Source organism: Epinephelus fuscoguttatus, linkage group LG14 (genome assembly GCF_011397635.1).
Source record: "Epinephelus fuscoguttatus linkage group LG14, E.fuscoguttatus.final_Chr_v1".
Lineage (NCBI taxonomy): Eukaryota > Metazoa > Chordata > Actinopteri > Perciformes > Serranidae > Epinephelus > Epinephelus fuscoguttatus.
In genome coordinates, this window is record NC_064765.1 from 10,344,228 (window position 1) to 10,363,237 (window position 19,010).

Consider the following 19,010-nt stretch of genomic DNA (forward strand, 5'->3'; position numbering starts at 1 on the left):
GTCACTATGACTGTATTGCTCTTTAATGTGTTTAATGTGTGATTTCTTTTCCATTCTTGATGTCAGGATTTAAAGAATCTGACAGACTCTCAGAGCGACTCTCACAAAGAGGTAATGACTGTGATTACAAATGAGTTTGCTGCTCTTATAGGGAATAGGAAAATTCACAAGAGATAAAGCGACTTAAACCGTAAAGCTAAGGCTTTTACTCACACAGGGTTAGAGCTGCGTATCAGTACTCAGTACCTTTAAAGGAATACTTCACCCCCCCAAAATGATCATTTGTGTATCAATTACTCATCCTGTGTTTCACTGAAGTCATGAAGTTGTTCATTGTTTTTCTTGCATGCCTCCTGTTACATCTCTCAGTGACAGCTTACCAACTCCAAACCATAGTTGGGAACATACTGGCTTATTAACATTAAATTAGCTTGTCTGGCAATTAGCTAGTAACTAGCTTCTAGCGGTCCGTACCATTCTGCAGAAGGAAAGATGGTGAGGCGTTAGGGTGCTGTTTTGTGGTCTTCCGGTCTTTACGTGGGGTTGAATGGTAGCCCTGAGCTTCTCCTGATTATCATCACTCTTTGCTGCCTGCCATCTTCACCAAGACAGAGAGCTGCTTCCCTCCAGATACACACACTGAGGCACACCATGAAGTACATGTCACACCCTCACAGGTTACCCACAAGGCCATCGCCCTTGAAGGGGAAAAGGGTGAGCCGGTTACGCTCCACAGAATGGAAAAACTGAGAAAATACTACTTCTCCTGTTAAACAACAGCAAAACTACATCAAAACATCAGTTTGCAAACACTTACACAACTCATGCAGTATAATACAAGTCTCATTTATTCAGTCATGTACTCAGTACTACTAAAATCATTTGGATGGGGAGGAGCAGTGGTGGCATTTTACACACCTGAATGCTTTGCTTCCATTCACATGATGGGTGCTGAATGAATTAGTAAAGTATCAAATTAAGTTCTCTATTGGTATTGGTATCACTTTAAGGGTACTAGATAGTAATATCCAATGCTGTAGTGCTTATCTTTCTGCTGCTGTTGGCCAGAAAGCAGGCAGCTGGGAAAAGAAGGCTTGTACTTAAAGAAACTTTGGGTTTTAACAACGACAGCAGAGCAGGGCTCAAGAAAAGGAAATGCTGGTCTGTTAGTGCAGAGGGAAATAAATCTGGGTGACCATCACAGGAAAAAAGTGACTGTATTTTTCAAATTCTTCGATGGATTACTGTGAAATTTAGCACAATATTTGTTCAGTGCAACATATTTTGTGTAGGTAAATTTTATATTGTTTTTCTCGGCTGTACTTTGAAATCAAGCGAAACAAGTGTGTTCCTACAAACACTAATGTCACTGATCTTGTTCCACAGGTGGCTGCTGCATGTCGTGAGATGATGTTGAAGATCTCAGCACTGCAGGCACGAGTCGCTCACCTGGAAGACGAGAAGAAAACTCATGAGGAGCAACTCAGTCTCAAATTCAGAGAACGCTACGACCCTTTGGTTCGACACCTCTTCTCCACCTGCATCAAGCTAAAGGTGAGAATTTTTATCTCCATACAGGCTAGGCAGATTTTCTGCTATGTTATTTAATTTTGTAAAATATTTTTAGCCCCACAAATTTGATCCAATTTTAGTAGGAATCTGCAGCGATGAGGGAGATATCATATAATCTCTGACTGTTTTGTGTTTTTACAGCGCATATGACTCATTCAGTTTAAACTTAATTCATATTGAAAGTTAATTTTTACATTGTCAATACTGGAATTGAAAGTTAAAACTGTCACATGTAAAAGTCAGTTTTCTGTATTAAATGGCTGTTTGCAGTTAGTTGGCCCAGTCCCAAGTTTCCATCTAATTTTTATCTTATTGATTCCTTGAACAGCTTCTAACTTTTATTTGTCCTCCTTGTATCTCAGGCCAGGCTGGATGAGTACCAGCAGCAGATGGAGCAGGATGTGAGTGAGATGGTTAACAGAATAAGAGGCGAAGGAGTCGACCGCATCATCAGACTCAAGAAGAAGTACGGCTGCACCAAAGACGACGATGAACTCACACTCACACTGTTAAAGGTACAGTGAGGCGGGAAACAGGAGTTTGGCTTTTATATTTATACATTGAATATTGGTTTATTTTAGTGGGTGATTTTTTTTTTTTTAACATATTAAGTAGTTGACTGTCACTCTTTTCTCCTTGAAACATGTTTAAAACTCATGGCTGTTTCAAACACCAGTGTGTCGTCCCTGTTTCATCAGAAAGAAGAGGTCCATGAGTTGAGGCAGGAGAACAGCCGGCTGACCTCTCTGCTCTGTAAACTGAAGGCTGTGAGTCGCTGGAGGCAGGCGGTCCAACAGGAGAAACTTCACCGACAGCTGCTTCAAACTCAGCAGGTCAGCAGGAAGATTCAGTACTCACAAATCAAATTCCTCCCCTGCAGGAAGACAGCGAGAGCAAAGCCTGTGTGCTGTGTCCTGTGTTTTCAGCAGCCTACGCACTCTTAATGAGTTAGGTTTGACCCTGGGTTTTTTTTGGTAACACCTGATCATAACAAAAGCATCACTCAATACATAAATAGGTAATATACACTGAACAAAAATATAAACGCAACACTTTTGTTTTTGCTCCCATTTTTCATGAACTGAACTCAAAGATCTAAAACATTTTCTATACACACAAAAGACCATTTCTCACAAATATTGTTCACAAATCTGTCTAAATCTGTGTTAGTGAGCACTTCTCCTCTGCCGAGATAATCCATCCCACCTTACAGGTGTGGCATATCAAGATGCTGATTAGACAGCATGATTATTGCACAGGTGTGCCTTAGGCTGGCCACAATAAAAGGCCACTCTAAAATGTTCAGTTTTATCACACAGCACAATGCCACAGATGTCGCATGTTTTGAGGGAGTATGCAATTGGCATGCTGACTGCAGGAATGTCCACCAGAGCTGTTGCCCATGAATTGAATGTTCATTTCTCTACCATAAGCCATCTCCAAAGGCGTTTCAGACAATTTGGCAGTACATCCAACCGGCCTCACAACCGCAGACCACGTGCAACCACACCAGCCCAGGACCTCCACATCCAGCATGTTCACCTCCAGGATTGTCTGAGACCAGCCACCCGGACAGCTGCTGCAACAATCGGTTTGCATAACCAAAGAATTTCTGCACAAACTGTCAGAAACCGTCTCAGGGAAGCTCATCTGCGTGCTCGTCGTCCTCATCGGGGTTTCGACCTGACTGCAGTTGGTCATCGTAACCGACTTGAGTGGGCAAATGCTCACATTCAATGGCGTCTGGCACGTTGGAGAGGTGTTCTCTTCATCTCTTCATGGATGAATCCCGGTTTTCACTGTTCAGGGCAGATGGCAGACAGCGCGTGTGGCGTCGTGTGGGTGAGCGGTTTGCTGATGACAACGTTGTGGATCAAGTGGTCCATGGTGGCGGTGGGGTTATGGTATGGGCAGGCGTTTGTTATGGACAACAAACACAGGTGCATTTTATTGATGGCATTTTGAATGCACAGAGATACCGTGACGAGATCCTGAGGCCCATTGTTGTGCCATTCATCCACGACCATCACCTCATGTTGCAGCATGATAATGCACAGCCCCATGTTGCAAGGATCTGTACACAATTCCTGGAAGCTGAAAACATCCCACTTCTTGCATGGCCAGCATATTCACCGGACATGTCACCCATTGAGCATGTTTGGGATGCTCTGGATCGGCGTATACAACAGCGTGTTCCAGTTCCTGCCAATATCCAGCAACTTCGCACAGCCACTGAAGAGGAGTGGACCAACATTCCACAGCTCACAATCAACAACATGATCAACTCTATGCGAAGGAGATGTGTTGCACTGCGTGAGGCAAATGGTGGTCACATCAGATACTGACTGGTTTTCTAACCCCCCCCCCAGACCCCTCCTAATAAAGCAAAACTGAACATTTTAGAGTGGCCTTTTATTGTGGCCAGCCTAAGGCACACCTGTGCAATATTCATGCTGTCTAATCAGCATCTTGATATGCCACACCTGTGAGGTGGGATGGATTATCTCGGCAAAGGAGAAGTGCTCACTAACACAGATTTAGACAGATTTGTGAACAATATTTGAGGGAAATGGTCTTTTGTGTGTATAGAAAATGTTTTAGATCTTTGAGTTCAGCTCATGAAAAATGGGAGCAAAAACAAAAGTGTTGAGTTTATATTTTTGTTCAGTGTAGTTAAATGGACTGCACTTATAATGTAAATGTGTTGTAGTATAATGTACATTTTATGGAAAAGCTTGACCTCATGTCCACTACAAGGGACATGTTATACAATATTATTAACAAAAACATTTTTGATATTAAACTCAGTAATATGTTTCTCACATCCCAATTACTCAAAATATCACATTGACTGAATTATAAAGGTTAAAATATTTTCCTTTATGTCCAGAGGGAGGTAACGTGTCGCAGCGAGGCCCTCAGAGTGAAGATGACATCAGAAGACGAGGTGGTCGTCCTGCAGGAGGAGCTGGAGGCCGTGAGGAAGGTGCTGAGCTGCTGTCAGGCCGAGTGCAGCAGCGCCAAGAAGCTGCTCAGCAGGAAGGTACGTGAAGTCTCATCGAAAGATCACTACAGCCTGAGCATGACCATTGACTGGAGAAAAAAACCTACACACAGTTTCTTTCTGAGTTTGAATTGAAGTTTAAAAAATGAAGATAAAACTGCTAAACTGTTTAAATGTATTTGACATGACATTTAATCTATAACTGCAGTGTTTCTTACAACTGAACCCAGTCAATCATTCAATCAATATGTCCATCACAATGTCCAAACAACAGTCGAAAACTCAAAGATATTCTAGATTACAATCAAAGAAGAGTGAGATAACTAGAAAAAAATGACATTTAAAAAGCTAGAACTACAATTTTTTTGTGATTTTTGCTGTTGCTGCTCAAAACTATCAGTGGATTATTAAAACTGCTGTCGTAACATCTGTAGTCAGTCAAAATAACAAAGTATGAAGTCCAATTCCATTAGATTTACTGTATTTTAACAAGTCTTTTAATGCTGTAGGCAACATTAGTTGATGCACATTATGTGATTACTGGTGACTGAGGTCTTAATTTACATCACCTTCCATTATACATTTGGCGTCTATGTACTTAGACTCATATAAAACTCCACAGTGAAGTGAGCAGTGACAATTTAAATTGTCATGATGTCAGACGTTGGGTGGCAAAGAAACTACAAAGCTGCCAAGTGCAGCCTGGATGTTTTCACTAAATATCCACTGATACACAGACAGAGGAGCTCCAGGTGGCCAGGCATCAGTCTGCACAGGAGGCCCGCAGCAGACAAGAACTGGACAGCTATCGAGTGCAGAGTCTGGAACAAATGAGAGCCGACATGGAGGACAGAGAGAGACGGCTCAGGGGGCTCAGTGAGCAGCTGGACAGAGGCAGCAGGATGAACCAGTTACACCGACAACGCAGTGCCAAAGAGATCCAACAGGTCTGTAAACTATCTTCATTTGACTAATGTGTGTGTGTTGGAGCAATAATAGTGACACAAATGTGTGTTTTCCTCGATATGTATAATACATATCAAAGTCGTCCTGTCGAAACTATGTGTTTTATCTTTAAAACTTTTTTAGCTTTGTGATAATGCACCGTTCAATCACTTGAAAAAGAAAAAATCCCCAAAAGATAGTATAGTGTAGCAGGTCATTAAAAGAGTGATAGAGAATATTATAGTATAGTATGCTGTAAGAAAGTCCAAAAAGAATAGTATTGTATGCAAAAAAAATCACAGCATAGTATGTCGTAAAGAAACAACATAAAAAAATGACAGTATAATACTTTTTTTTAAAAGTCATAAAAAAAAAAAAGTCATGGTATAGAATGTTGTGAAAAAGTCATAAAAAACATAATAGTATGGTTTATCTAAAAAAAGTCAGAAAAAGACCATAGTATGCCATAGAATGTAAAAAAAAAACAACAAAAAAAACGCCATAGTATATTATGTCAAAAAAGTGATGAAAACGCCATAGTATAGTGTCGACAAAAAGTAAAAAAAAATTGTTGATAAAAATTGTTTAGTATAGTATGTCAAAAAAGTGATGAAAATGCCATAATATGGTATGTTGAAAGAAGTGAAAAAACAAAGTATGTTGAAAAGTGATAAAGAGACTATAGTATAGTATGTCGAAAGAGCGAGAAAAATGCCATAGTATAGTATGTCAAAAAAAGTGATTAAAACACCATAGTATCGAAAGAAAAGGTCATATTAATATCATAGCATAGTATGTTGAGAAATAAAGGTCATAAAAACATAGTATAGTACCTTTAAAAAAAAAGGTCACAAAAACGTCAGCACAGTATGTCATGGAGGAATCCAGATGCAGCCAGTGAAAGAGTAAATGAGACATCACACTCAAAACAACATTTAAAAATCACGCTGGTGCTTTATTGCAAAAAATCATTAGTATTTCTCCAGTGAACATGAATGTCTGTACAAACATTTCAAAGCAGTCCATCAAGTAATTGTTGAAACATTTCAGTCTGGACCAACATCTGACCTGATGTTGTATGAACTCTCAGATTAAGGTCAGATAATAAAGAGATACTTGTAACTTCATGTTTCCTGCTGTGTGGATCTACTGTAGGTGAGGGGGCAGCTACAACAAGAGCTCAGCCTCAAACAAGAAGCCTTTCAGCAGGTGGATAAACTGCAGCACCAACTGAATGACATGCAAGCAGCTTTCTCCAGATGCACGTCTACAACAGGTACACATTACCAGACAGAGAGAGACGATATGATAGAGCCTCTCTGTGTCTCTCAGGTTAGCTGTGAGAGCGTCTCCATTTGCCTCAGATTATTTGCCCTGACATTTCCTGATTCTCTCACAGGGCAAAGCAGGACTTACTACACGCTGTCAGTGAGCAGATTGAGTCCTAGAAGTCCCTCAGCGGGTACTGTACCCTCCACAGTGTCTTAGTTTCACCTTTATCTCAGAGCAGTGAAGTGATAATCTGCAAAAATCATATCTTGTCAGTTACACCTTGGCTTCTAGCTGCCCATGTGGTTCAGGAGTGAAATTAAAACCATTTTGTCATCCAGATAGTCATAACTTTTTGTGATGACATTTTAAACTTCATTATAGATTGTGTTTTTGCCCTGCAGTGGGGAGCAGTAAAGCTCAGTTTCTGTTCTATTTCTGTCTCAGGTCCATGCAGGGCTGGTCAGCAGCAGTCCGCTCTGCAGCTTGGCAGCCTCACCAGCAACACCATGCTTCAGGACATTGCTCCAGAGTCACAACGCCAGAGAGCAGAAGCAGCCAGGAGCCGCTCCAACACAAGAATAGACAGACCTAAAGCAGTGAGTAAACCAGAGAGGCACAGCAGAGTGTATTTTAACAAGTCTCACTAATATTTACACTCCTAAAGGTGATAAAGTCCACTGAGGGAAAGAGACCACCTCATGCTCAATTAAAATTTTTTCCCAAATCATGTATGATCCACGCTGGCTTAAAAATGAATCTTCAAAGTTAATTCTTGACTTTGTAAACAACTACTGACTGAACAATCTCTCCACTAGGTTCATTTAGTACTGTCAAAGTGTTCTGGAGCTTTCGATTGTAAAATGGGATCTTCATCACCATTTGAAGTTTATCCAGTAGTAATGGTACTGTGGTTGAATTACCACCTTATAGTATGTCATAGTATAGTATGTCACAATCCTTAAAAATGTCATAGTATGTCAAAAAATATAAATAAAAATAATAATCATAAAAAAGTCATAGTATAGTATTATGAAAAATTCATAAAAAACATCAATAGTTTTGAAAAAGGACATAAAAAATGTCATAGTATGTCCAAAAAGTCACACAAAAAGTCATAATGTAGTATGTTGAAGAAAGTCGAAAAAAGTCAGAAAATGTCACAGTATAGTATGTCAAACAGTTCCACACAACACATTATATTTAGAAAAGTCATAAAAAACGTCATAGTGTGTAAGTAAAAAAAGCAAAAAAACACATAGTATAGTATGTCTAAAAAACACATGAAAAACATTATAGTATTGTATGTCGTCAAAAATCATGAAAAAAGTCATAGTATAGTATGTCGTCAAAAATCATGAAAAAAGTCATAGTATAGTATGTCGTTCCAAATAATGAAAAAGTCATAGTATAGCATGCCGTCCAAAATCATGAAAAAAAGTCATTATATAGCATGTCATCCAAAACCATGAAAAAAAGTCATAATATAGTATGTCGTCCAAAATCATGAAAAAAGTCATATAGCATGTCATTAAAAATCACGAAAAAATGTCATAGTATAGCATGCCGTCCAAAATCATGAAAAAAGTCATAGTATAGCATGTCATTAAAAATCACGAAAAAAAGTCATAGTATAGCATGCCGTCCAAAATCATGAAAAAAAAGTCATAGTATAGCATGTCGTCAAAAATCCTGAAAAAAGTCATAGTATAGTATGTCGTCCAAAACCATGAAAAAAAGTCATAGTATAGTATGTCGTCCAAAATCATGAATAAAAGTCATAGTATAGTATGTCGTCCAAAACCATGAAAAAAAGTCATAGTATAGCATGTCGTCCAAAATCATGAATAAAAGTCATAGTATAGTATGTCGTCCAAAATCATGAAAAAAAGTCATAGTATAGTATGTCGTCCAAAACCATGAAAAAAAGTCATAGTATAGCATGTCGTCCAAAATCCTGAAAAAAGTCATAGTATAGTATGTCGTCCAAAATCATGAATAAAAGTCATAGTATAGTATGTCATCAAAAATCCTGAAAAAAGTCATAGTATAGTATGTCGTCCAAAATCATGAATAAAAGTCATAGTATAGTATGTCATCAAAAATCCTGAAAAAAGTCATAGTATAGTATGTCGTCCAAAATCCTTAAAAAAAGTCATAGTATAGCATGTCATCAAAAATCCTGAAAAAAGTCATAGTATAGTATGTCGTCCAAAATCCTTAAAAAAAGTCATAGTATAGCATGTCATCAAAAATCCTGAAAAAAGTCATAGTATAGTATGTCGTCCAAAATCCTTAAAAAAAGTCATAGTATAGCATGTCATCAAAAATCCTGAAAAAAGTCATAGTATAGTATGTCGTCCAAAATCCTTAAAAAAAGTCATAGTATAGCATGTCATCAAAAATCCTGAAAAAAAGTCATAGTATAGTATGTCGTCCAAAATCATGAAAAAAAGTCATAGTATAGTATGTTGTCCAAAACCATGAAAAAAGTCATAGTATAGCATGTCATCAAAAATCCTGAAAAATGTCATAGTATAGCATGTCGTCCAAAATCCTTAAAAAAAGTCATATTATAGTATGTTGTCCAAAATCCTTAAAAAGTCATAGTATAGCATGTCATCAAAAATCCTGAAAAATGTCATAGTATAGTATGTCGTCCAAAATCCTTAAAAAAAGTCATAGTATAGTATGTTGTCCAAAATCCTTAAAAAGTCATATTATAGCATGTCGTCCAAAACCATGAAAAAAAGTCATAGTATAGCATGTCATCAAAAATCCTGAAAAATGTCATAGTATAGTATGTCGTCCAAAATCCTTAAAAAAAGTCATAGTATAGCATGTCGTCCAAAATCATGAAAAAAAGTCATAGTATAGTATGTCATCAGAAATCATGAAAAAAAGTCATAGTATAGTATGTCGTCCAAAATCATGAAAAAAAGTCATAGTATAGTATGTCGTCCAAAATCCTGAAAAAAGTCATAGTATAGCATGTCGTCCAAAATCATGAAAAAAAGTCATAGTATAGCATGTCATCAGAAATCATGAAAAAAAGTCATAGTATAGCATGTCGTCCAAAATCATGAAAAAAGTCATAGTATAGTATGTCGTCCAAAACCATGAAAAAAGTCATAGTATAGCATGTGGTCCAAAATCCTTAAAAAAAGTCATATTATAGTATGTTGTCCAAAATCCTTAAAAAGTCATAGTATAGCATGTCATCAAAAATCCTGAAAAATGTCATAGTATAGCATGTCGTCCAAAATCCTTAAAAAAAGTCATATTATAGTATGTCATCCAAAATCATGAAAAAATGTCATAGTATAGTATGTCGTCCAAAATCCTTAAAAAAAGGCATAAAACGTCATAGGATAGAATTCTCGAAAAAGTCAAAAAACATCATAGTAATGTCGACAAAGTTAAAAAACAAAAAACAAACCGTCACAGTAGTATGTCGAAATAGATTCACAAAAAACATCATAGTATAGTCGTGAAAAATGTTATAGTATAGTTTGTCCAAGAGTCAAACATCATAGTATAGTTTTTCAAAAAAAGTCACAAAAAAAGGTCATAGTAAGGAATAAATACACAGGGCTTAATTAGTGAGCTTTAGAGGTGCATTTTGTTTCCTGAAAAGAGCCATGCTTGCTGTAGCTTCATGTTTACTCATTCGTCATGAGAGTAGTATTGATACTCTCATCTAACTCTACCAGACAGTTAAAAAAGCACATATCCTATATATGTTAAACCCTTTGTTTTTCTGATTTTTTTTAAACATCAGCAATTACATCGCAACTGGGCAAACTGTATCTGCTGATGAAGATCATGTGATCTGATCGCTCTGGAATGCCTCTTAAGATTGTGTTGTCAAATGCTGTTTACAAAGTCAAGAATGAACTTTAAAGCTCAACACATTAACGATTTTCAAAACACTATTTTTGTCACATAAAATATCCTGTGTTTTATAACATACATGCAACATAAAGCACCTCTCTAATCATGTATTACAGTGGGACTGTTTTTACTCTGTCTTTGGATCATAAATTCATATATACCTTTGTTGTTCTTCCAGAACTTGTCTCGCCTGCATATCCGGACTGCAGAGACGCTGCTACCAGACCTGTGAGATTCACCCCTGGGTGTTTTATGAAGCAGCATGAACTTGTTTTGCAAGTTAGCTGCTATTTGACATGCAGAGTCTGCATCTGCATGTCAAATAGATTTACTGTGAAACAAGACTTAGATGTTATTTTCAAAGCAAAGGCATTTTATTCTCCAGTTATATTTAAGAACATCATCCACTCATCCATATACTGTACATATGCGTGTTCCTGTCCCATTACGCTGCATATCAGTCAGGATTTGGCAGACTCAGTGGTCCGGCCCACCCTCAGCTCTCCTGCGGCAGCCCCGTGGTGTACAGGTAGGAGACGGTCCCTGCCTGGATCTGAAAGGTCTGTCCCTGGATGTGGTGGCTGGAGATCTGCTCACTGGTCTGGCTGATGGAGATGGGCTGGCTGCTCTGGCTGCTGATGTGGATGGCCTGGTTGTGCTGCTCCCTGCTCACCTGTGAGCTGTCCTGAGTGACGGCCAGCTGCTGGATTGGCTGGTGCATCACCTGCAGCTGCTGGACGGGTCGCTGTGCTATGGGAAGGGGCTGCGGGGGACCGTGGTGGGCCTGTAGGTGCTCCATCGCCTCTTTGCTCAGCGTGATGACGTGCATCTGCTCAGGTTGGTGCGTCATCTGACCCTCCAGCATGCTGATGGTCTGAATCTGAGGGCTCTGCTCCACCACGCCACCCTGAGTGACCAGAGACATGTTCTGCACGTTTCCTGATGACTGGGTGAGCAGGGTGAGTCTGGAGTGGCCCGATTCTGTCGTCTCCCCCTCTGTGGTGATGATGCTGATGTCCTGGTCCTGACCTGGCACAAAGTTAATGTCGTCCACGTCTCCCGTCACCACCAGCTGGATCTCGTGTTCAGAGCTGGAGGGCAGCTGGTACTGCTGCAGCTGCAGGATGTTGCGCACCTCCTCTTGTGGTGCCGCAGTGTCCGCTCCTGCTTCATCTGAAGAGGCTTCTGTTGTCGCAGCTCGCTCCTTGTTGTGGGATTTGGTATGTGTCTTCAGATTGTCCAGGCGGGTAAACGAGAGGCTGCAGAAGGAGCATGTGAAGGGTTTCTTCCCTGAGTGAGAGGTGACATGTCGTCTTCTCGCACTGGGGTCTGAGAAGGATTTGTTGCAGATGCTGCAGTCGTACGGCTTCTCTCCTCTGGAAAAGGACATTTTGATGTTAAGACTGTTTTAAAGTTTAACAATGGATCACATATGGAGGGGTCATGTTGATGAACTTTTTAGTTTCAGCTTATTATCTTGGTTTTATGGCTCACAACTTTGCTGTTTTGGTCCTCACTGCTCTCATAGCATAATTTTTGGCTATAGCAGGCAAACATTTTAAGCAAAAGAGCTTTAAAAAAAAAAAATCCACTGTAAGCTACAAAACCTCACCAGCATGAAAAGTGCAACTAGCTGCTAAACAGAGCGAAGCATTTAGCAACTAAAAAGCCAGATTTTTCCCTGGTGGAGACCAAAAATGGAGCTAAAAGGAGTAAATGTTGGACAGGATGTCAGAAACGCAGCTCAAAATGAATGCTAAAGTTGCTTTGCTGGACATCAGTTATTGCAGATTTTATTAAACTAATGTTTGTATACTTTTTTAAAATACATTTTAGCATATTATACTATTACCTAAGTACAAAAAGTGACATATGTAGCAGCTAAATAGCCAGATATTTTCATGGAGTAAATGTTGGACAGGTCAGGAACACAAAAAAGTCAGTTTAACAAAACCTGCAATAACAGATACCTAGCAGAGCAATTTCAGCAATCATTGTGGGTTAATGAAATTTTGATGTACTATACTATGACTTATTTTTTATTTTGCCATACTACACTACGTTTTTGTTTTTTTAATACTTTTTGGGCATAGTATACTTTAATCTAAGTATAATAAGCAATGTATTTAACAGCTAAATAGTCCAAAAATGGAGCTAAAAGGAGTGAATGTTAACAGGTTGTCAGAAACCTAACTCAAAATTGATGCTAAACTGACTGTTGATGGTTACTGAAGTACGTCACTTGAGTATTTTCCTTTTCTGCTTCTCTATATTTCAGAGGGAACACTACTTTTTACTTGACAACTTTGGGTATTAGTTACTTTTCAATTTCTTAAGCTTATAATTCAAAACATTTTTTAAGGATTAAATCAGTGGTTCTCAACTTTGATCTCTTACAACAAAGTATCTAGTTGTACCTCGTCATGTCTCAGAATATGAATACTTTCGCTTTTTATACTTAAATTACATTTTGCTGATAATATTTATGTACTTTTACTTAATTCGAATGCAATAATGTTATTTGTATTGGAGTATTTTTACACTGTTGTTTTGATGCTTTTGCTCAAATAAAGGATCTGAATGCTTCTTCAACCCCTGTTGTTGATTGAATGTTCATATTTGTTCAGTAACATTAAATAAAGCTGTTATATGACAAACTTTTGTTCTATCTAAAATATATATGTTAGGAGGCTACATATGGAAAACGTGTCTCACCTGTGTATCCTGATATGAGTCTGCAGAGTGCTTTTGGCTGTAAAACACTTTCCACAAATCTCACAAGTGAAAGGCTTCTCACCTGTAAGGATATTATGAATGTCATTAAGTGCTTTTACACATGTACATATAGGTATCAGTTACACAGTAGTTTTAACAGCTTGTCTGACTTTACCTGTATGAGTTCTTAGGTGCTTTTTCAGCTGAGCCGTGTCCATAAATTTGTGATGGCACTGAGCACATTCTGGTAATGATTTCCCTTACATGAAACAGAATAAAGAATACATTATTGAACTTTTAAAGTGATTGTATTTCAGTTAACCTGGTGCTAATGAAGTGAAGTGATTCTCACCTGTATGAACTCTGTAATGGCTTTTAAGTTGCCTCTTCTGAGTGAAGGTCTTTCCACATTTATCACAGCTGAAGGATTTGGCTTCTGCAGGTAAAGAGAAAAGTTTAATAGTAGAGCAGCAGAGAACGGGATGATAAATAATGCACAGTACAGCGAATAAAGAACCAACATGTTAAACTTCATCAGCTCCTACCTTCATGGAGGTTCATGTGCTCTTGTAAGGAGTGTTTGGTGGACAGCGCTTTGGAGCAGATGGTACAAACAAACGGCTTTTCTCCAGTGTGCATGCGTTGGTGAACCAGCAGAGTGTGCTTCTGGGTAAAAGCCTTTCCACAAACCAGGCACCTAAAAGGTTTCTCTCCTGATGAAACACATGATGAAATACAGTGAGGTCTACTGGTGAATATACTCGACATACTTTAATATGAGTCATGTCTTTTTTCGACACTATATTATGACATTTTTTTATGACTTTTTCTCGACATACTTTACTATGATATTTTTATGACTATTTCCTGAACATTATATGAAATTTGTTGAGACTTTAACATACTATACTATGACAATTTCTTAGGAATTTTTTCGACATACGACGCTTTGACTTTTTTGACTATTGATATTTTTTATGACTTTTGCGACATACTATACTGACAATTTATGACTTTTTTCGACACACTTTACTTTGATGTTTTTCATGACTTTTTTCGACATATTTTACTGTGATGTTTTTATGACCATTTCCTGAACATTATGAAATTTGTTGACTTTTCCAACATACTATACTATCATGTTTTTATGACTTTTTCAGACATATTATACTATTGTTTTTTATGACTTTAATAACAAACTATACTATGATGTTTTTCGGACTTTTTCCCCCCGACATACTATACTATGAAAGTTTTTGACTTTTTTTGACATGATGTTATTATGACTTTTTATGCCATACTATAATATTTTTTAAGACTTTTTTCAACATACTATATTTGTCATAACTTTTTTTGACATACTATACTTTGACAATTTATGACTTTTTTCGACACACTTTATTAGGATGTTTTTATGATTTTTTTCAGAATACTAAACTATGTTTTTTGACTTTCGACATACTATACTAAGATGTTTTTCATGACTCCTTTTCAACACACTATATTAAAAAGTTTGACTTTTCTCGACGTACTATACTATGATGTTTTTATGACTTTAATAAACTATACGATGATGTTTTTATGACTTTTTTTGAACATACTATACTGTTAGAGCCATTATTGAGTTATGTTATGTTATGTGAAGTATCACTTCGGCAGGTGTTGCTTTCCGTTGAAGCACACAGTTTTTTGACCCTCAGGTGTAGCATGGCTGACAATGGAGCCTTTGTTTGTTTTGCATGCAAGTTATTAATATATAAGTGCACGTAGATCAGTGGATGCTTGTTGTGATGGACCAGAGGATGTGTAAATAAACACACTTGAGTATTGCTGCACGGAAGCTTGTGAGTCTGAATTAATCTACAAGCTGCACAAAGGAGACGCATCAAATAGTCAAGTGCCAGTATAGCAGCCCCTCAGTGGCTGGTAGGTTTTTTGTTTTGTAAAGTCAAGTCACTACAAATACAATGATGTTTTTTATTACTTTTTTCGACATATTTCGTTACGATGTTTGACTTTTTACCAACATGCTACAGTGTTTTTTGCCATCTTAATGATTTTTTTTTTTTTTTTACATACTATACTATTATTTTTTAAAATCAAATTTTGACATAATATACTATGATTTTTTATGAAATTAACTGATATACCACTTTTGACATACTACATTTACTTTTTTTTTGCAGAAATATTTAACATTCTCTACTGTTACTTCTAATGACAACCTACTCTACAATGTTTTCACAATATATTTTGACATACTTTACTATGGTTTTTGTATAATTTCCTACACTCTCACTATTTGGCATAAAAATAAAAGAACAGTATGTTATTTAAAAGGTCATAAAAAAGATTAGATTACCTGTGTGAGTCCTCTGGTGAATCTTTAAAAAGAGGTGGTTTTTGAACTCTTTGCCACAGTCTTCACATCGAGCTTCAGTGTTGGGGTATTTCCTTTTCCTGCCTCTCTTCCCAGGCTCTTTGCTTCCTGCTGTGTCGCTGCCCACCTTGTAGCTCTTGTATTTCACTGGTGGCCTGATTTTGCGTTTGCTCTGCCGGCTCTGGTGGGCACCTGGGTTATAATCTGCATCATCTTTAGGTTGTGACTCAGCTACTACATCATCACAGTCTATATGTTCAGCCTGGCCCTCCTCTGACCCCTCACACTGTGCGCTTCTCCCCTCCAGCTCTGTAACAACAGCCATATTTTTCTTTGGTCGTCCTCTTTTGCGTTTTGACAGATCTGCCACCTCGACAATGTCTCCCTTTAACTTCTCACCTCTAACTGCTGCAGCAGAGCGTGTAAGTTCAGTGAGCACCTTGACAAGGTCGTTGACCTCCATAAGACAAGCCGTGGCCAGGAGCTGCTCTGTAGCGCCCTCCTCCACACACACCTGGGCGCTGTAGATGAAGTCCAGCACTGCTGCAAACATCTTAGCTGCCATTCCATCCAGCTGGTAGGTCGACTGACTGGTATGATCTTCTGCTGTAAACATGAGGGAGAAGTACTCGCTGCTTGCTGCCAGCAGGGCTTTGTGTGCCTTGAAGTGCACGTCTTCCACAACCAGAGTGATGTCGCACAGCAGGTCCCTCTTCCTAAGCTTGTCGAATTTGCTCAGAATGCTGTGTTTGTGTGTATCTGAGTGAAGGGCCATGAGTGATGAAGGGCTGGCATTGGCTGTCTGAGACATTTTCACCTCAAAACAGTCACTGTTGTTCCTGTAATGCAAAGCAACTGTCTGTTAAAACAGGGTTAGAGTGCATAAGACTGAAATGCAATACATTATTTTTAGAAATGCATGCACACACGTGCTTTAAGCACAATGCAACATACAGGTGTGGACATGTGCACATACACAAACACACACAGACCTTATAGTTCAATAACAATCATTGCTAGTTGTTTTCTTTTTTTGTCTCTGTTCTTATTGTGGTCTTCCTTTTGACTTAGTCTTTGTCTGTATCATACTGTGTATTAGGGCTGCAACTAATGATTATTTTCATTGTCGACTAATCTGTTGATTATTTCTTTGAATAGTCAACTAATCATTTTATTGAAAAATGTGTCAAAATGTTGAAAAATGACGGTCTGTTTCTCCCAAACCCCAAAATTATATTATCTAATGTCTTGTTTCGTACTCACGCCAAAGGGTTTTAGTTCACTGTCATGGGAGAGTGTGTAAAGCTGCCAATATCTGAACGTAAGAAGCTGCAGTAAGAGTATTTTGGGGTACTTTTCTAGTACTTTTCTATGAAAAATGACTCAAACCAATTAGTTGACTACTAAAATAGTCACCGATTATTTCAATAGTCGTTTAGTCATCGATTAGTCGACTAATTGTTGCAGCCCTACTGTGTATGTTGTGTTTTATTGTATTAAATTACTCCATACTCAGTGATCTTACATTTAATGTTTTAGCTCTAAAAGTCGAACCAGGGACAGGGGTTGCAAATTAGCCATGGCTACAAACCTGTATGCACTACATCTACTAATTATTTCATATCTTGCTGTAAGACAAATAAAATTGCTAATTTAATATATTAGAATAGATCTAGGGGAATGAATTATTGTACAGCTTTATAGTGATGGGGAGCTACATGATTGACTATTGTAAATTTATGGAGAAGGGGTTGAAATAAATAAATAAATTTGTACTTCCTCCCGCTCCCACTCCTTTTTGGACTTGTAAATCAAATCATTATATGTTGTTTTCAGTTTTCATGCTTCCTCAATTAACGTTTTTTTTATTTTTATTTTTTTTTATGTCTGTCTACCAATGTATGATAATTGTTTATTTGCTACTTACATGTTTAAAAATAAACTGCTACTACTGTTACTACTACTATTTTGTATTTTACATATGAAGCATTGTCTTATGCATTTGTTCTTGTCAAATAAACAAGTAAATAAAATAACTTGACTCCACAAGTGTGCATTTTAACGTACATATTTAACTTTGCACATCTTTATTTTAAATGACATTGCACTGATAAAATAGTAAACCTAAAGCAAATCGTGTTTTAGGGCTGAAACTCATGACTATTGCTGTGGTAACAGTTTACGTCAATCTTTCCTAACAATTTTCCAAAAGGAATGCACATAATAAAGGATAAACAACAAGGCATTAAACTGATAAGTAAATTAAATTAATAAACAAACAAAAGGACATTTACAAATAAAAATAAAAACGAAAAGGGAAAGCTGAAGTTGCTGCAATGATTAGTCAATCAACAAAACGTGAATCACCAATAATTCTGATAATCATTTTCAGTCATTTATATATAAAACAATCTGCTTGTCTTCTGTATAATTGTAAAGTGAGTATATTTGGGTTTTAAACTGTTGGATGAAAAATAAAAGAAATTACAAACTGGATGGGCTTTCTTCTGTTTATAGACTTATCAATTAATTGATAAACAAAACAATGAGCTGATTGATACTGAAAATATTGTCTATGAATGTCAGTCAAAAATACCCTTTATTAGCCAAAATTAGAGCCTTTAAATCCTTATCTGATCAGTCCAAAACTCAAATTAAAAATTTAAGTTACAAAAGGAATCCTGAAATTTTAAAAGGCTGGAAACCGTGTGTTTGTTTATTTGTTTTTACTCACATTACATCTACAATTGTCCAAACTGTCGATGGCTAATCGATAAAGCATGCAGCAGTAACGTCACAAATGTTTAATTTGCAGGACAGCATAGTCCAAAACTCAGTGTTTGGTTTTCTCCAACTGTTTCCGTGCTGTGTACCACACTGATTCAAAGTTTACCTGCTGATGTTTGGTCCCACAACTACACACAAACCCTGCAGAGATGTGAACCAACATTTTGCAGGTTAGCAAACAAGCTAACTAACATCGCCTCAAACAATGCACGCGCTGCTAGCCACAAGCAGGCTAAAGCTAACACAAACAGCGGAGCACGCGCTACAAATAACGCGTTAAACCGACTACACTTCGGTAAATGTTTGTGTTTGTAACAGGTCCCAAACAGCTTTAACGCTCAAACCGCGGTGTAATTCAAAGTTGTGAGCTTTTAGGACCTTACCTTCTGCTGCCGTTGGACGGAGAGCGTGACTGTGACTGACTTATCGCGAGAGGTGAGGCTC

At 37.7% G+C, this 19,010-nt stretch overlaps 2 protein-coding genes across 5 annotated transcripts in view; one reads left to right on the plus strand and one right to left on the minus strand.

Annotated features, from left to right (window-relative positions):
* si:ch73-242m19.1 (uncharacterized) overlaps positions 1-11,003 on the plus strand; it is a 37,514-nt gene extending 26,511 nt beyond the window's left edge. For 2 of the 3 annotated variants that reach the window (XM_049596818.1, XM_049596819.1), the window contains exons 37-45: positions 67-111; positions 1,387-1,554; positions 1,935-2,087; positions 2,271-2,405; positions 4,463-4,615; positions 5,314-5,523; positions 6,677-6,983; positions 7,238-7,389; positions 10,863-11,003. In XM_049596818.1, the coding sequence (XP_049452775.1) occupies positions 67-111; positions 1,387-1,554; positions 1,935-2,087; positions 2,271-2,405; positions 4,463-4,615; positions 5,314-5,523; positions 6,677-6,983; positions 7,238-7,389; positions 10,863-10,916 (1,377 nt within the window). In that variant the 3' untranslated portion in view covers positions 10,917-11,003. The remainder of the gene's footprint in view (positions 1-66; positions 112-1,386; positions 1,555-1,934; positions 2,088-2,270; positions 2,406-4,462; positions 4,616-5,313; positions 5,524-6,676; positions 6,984-7,237; positions 7,390-10,862) is intronic. The other variant, XM_049596820.1, reaches the window with a different exon arrangement.
* Positions 10,957-18,989, minus strand: zbtb24 (zinc finger and BTB domain containing 24). 2 transcript variants are annotated; one of them, XM_049596822.1, is made up of 7 exons: positions 18,950-18,989; positions 15,762-16,618; positions 13,945-14,112; positions 13,752-13,835; positions 13,575-13,658; positions 13,400-13,481; positions 10,957-12,060 (listed from the first exon to the last, which is right to left on the minus strand). In XM_049596822.1, exons 2-7 carry the CDS (start codon positions 16,588-16,590, stop codon positions 11,181-11,183), a joined length of 2,127 nt encoding a protein of 708 aa, XP_049452779.1. In that variant the 5' UTR covers positions 16,591-16,618; positions 18,950-18,989; the 3' UTR covers positions 10,957-11,180. The 2 variants fall into 2 exon arrangements, with proteins under 2 accessions (XP_049452779.1, XP_049452778.1); XM_049596821.1 differs by lacking the exon at positions 18,950-18,989 and adding an exon at positions 18,673-18,922.
* Positions 18,990-19,010: the final 21 nt, after the last annotated feature.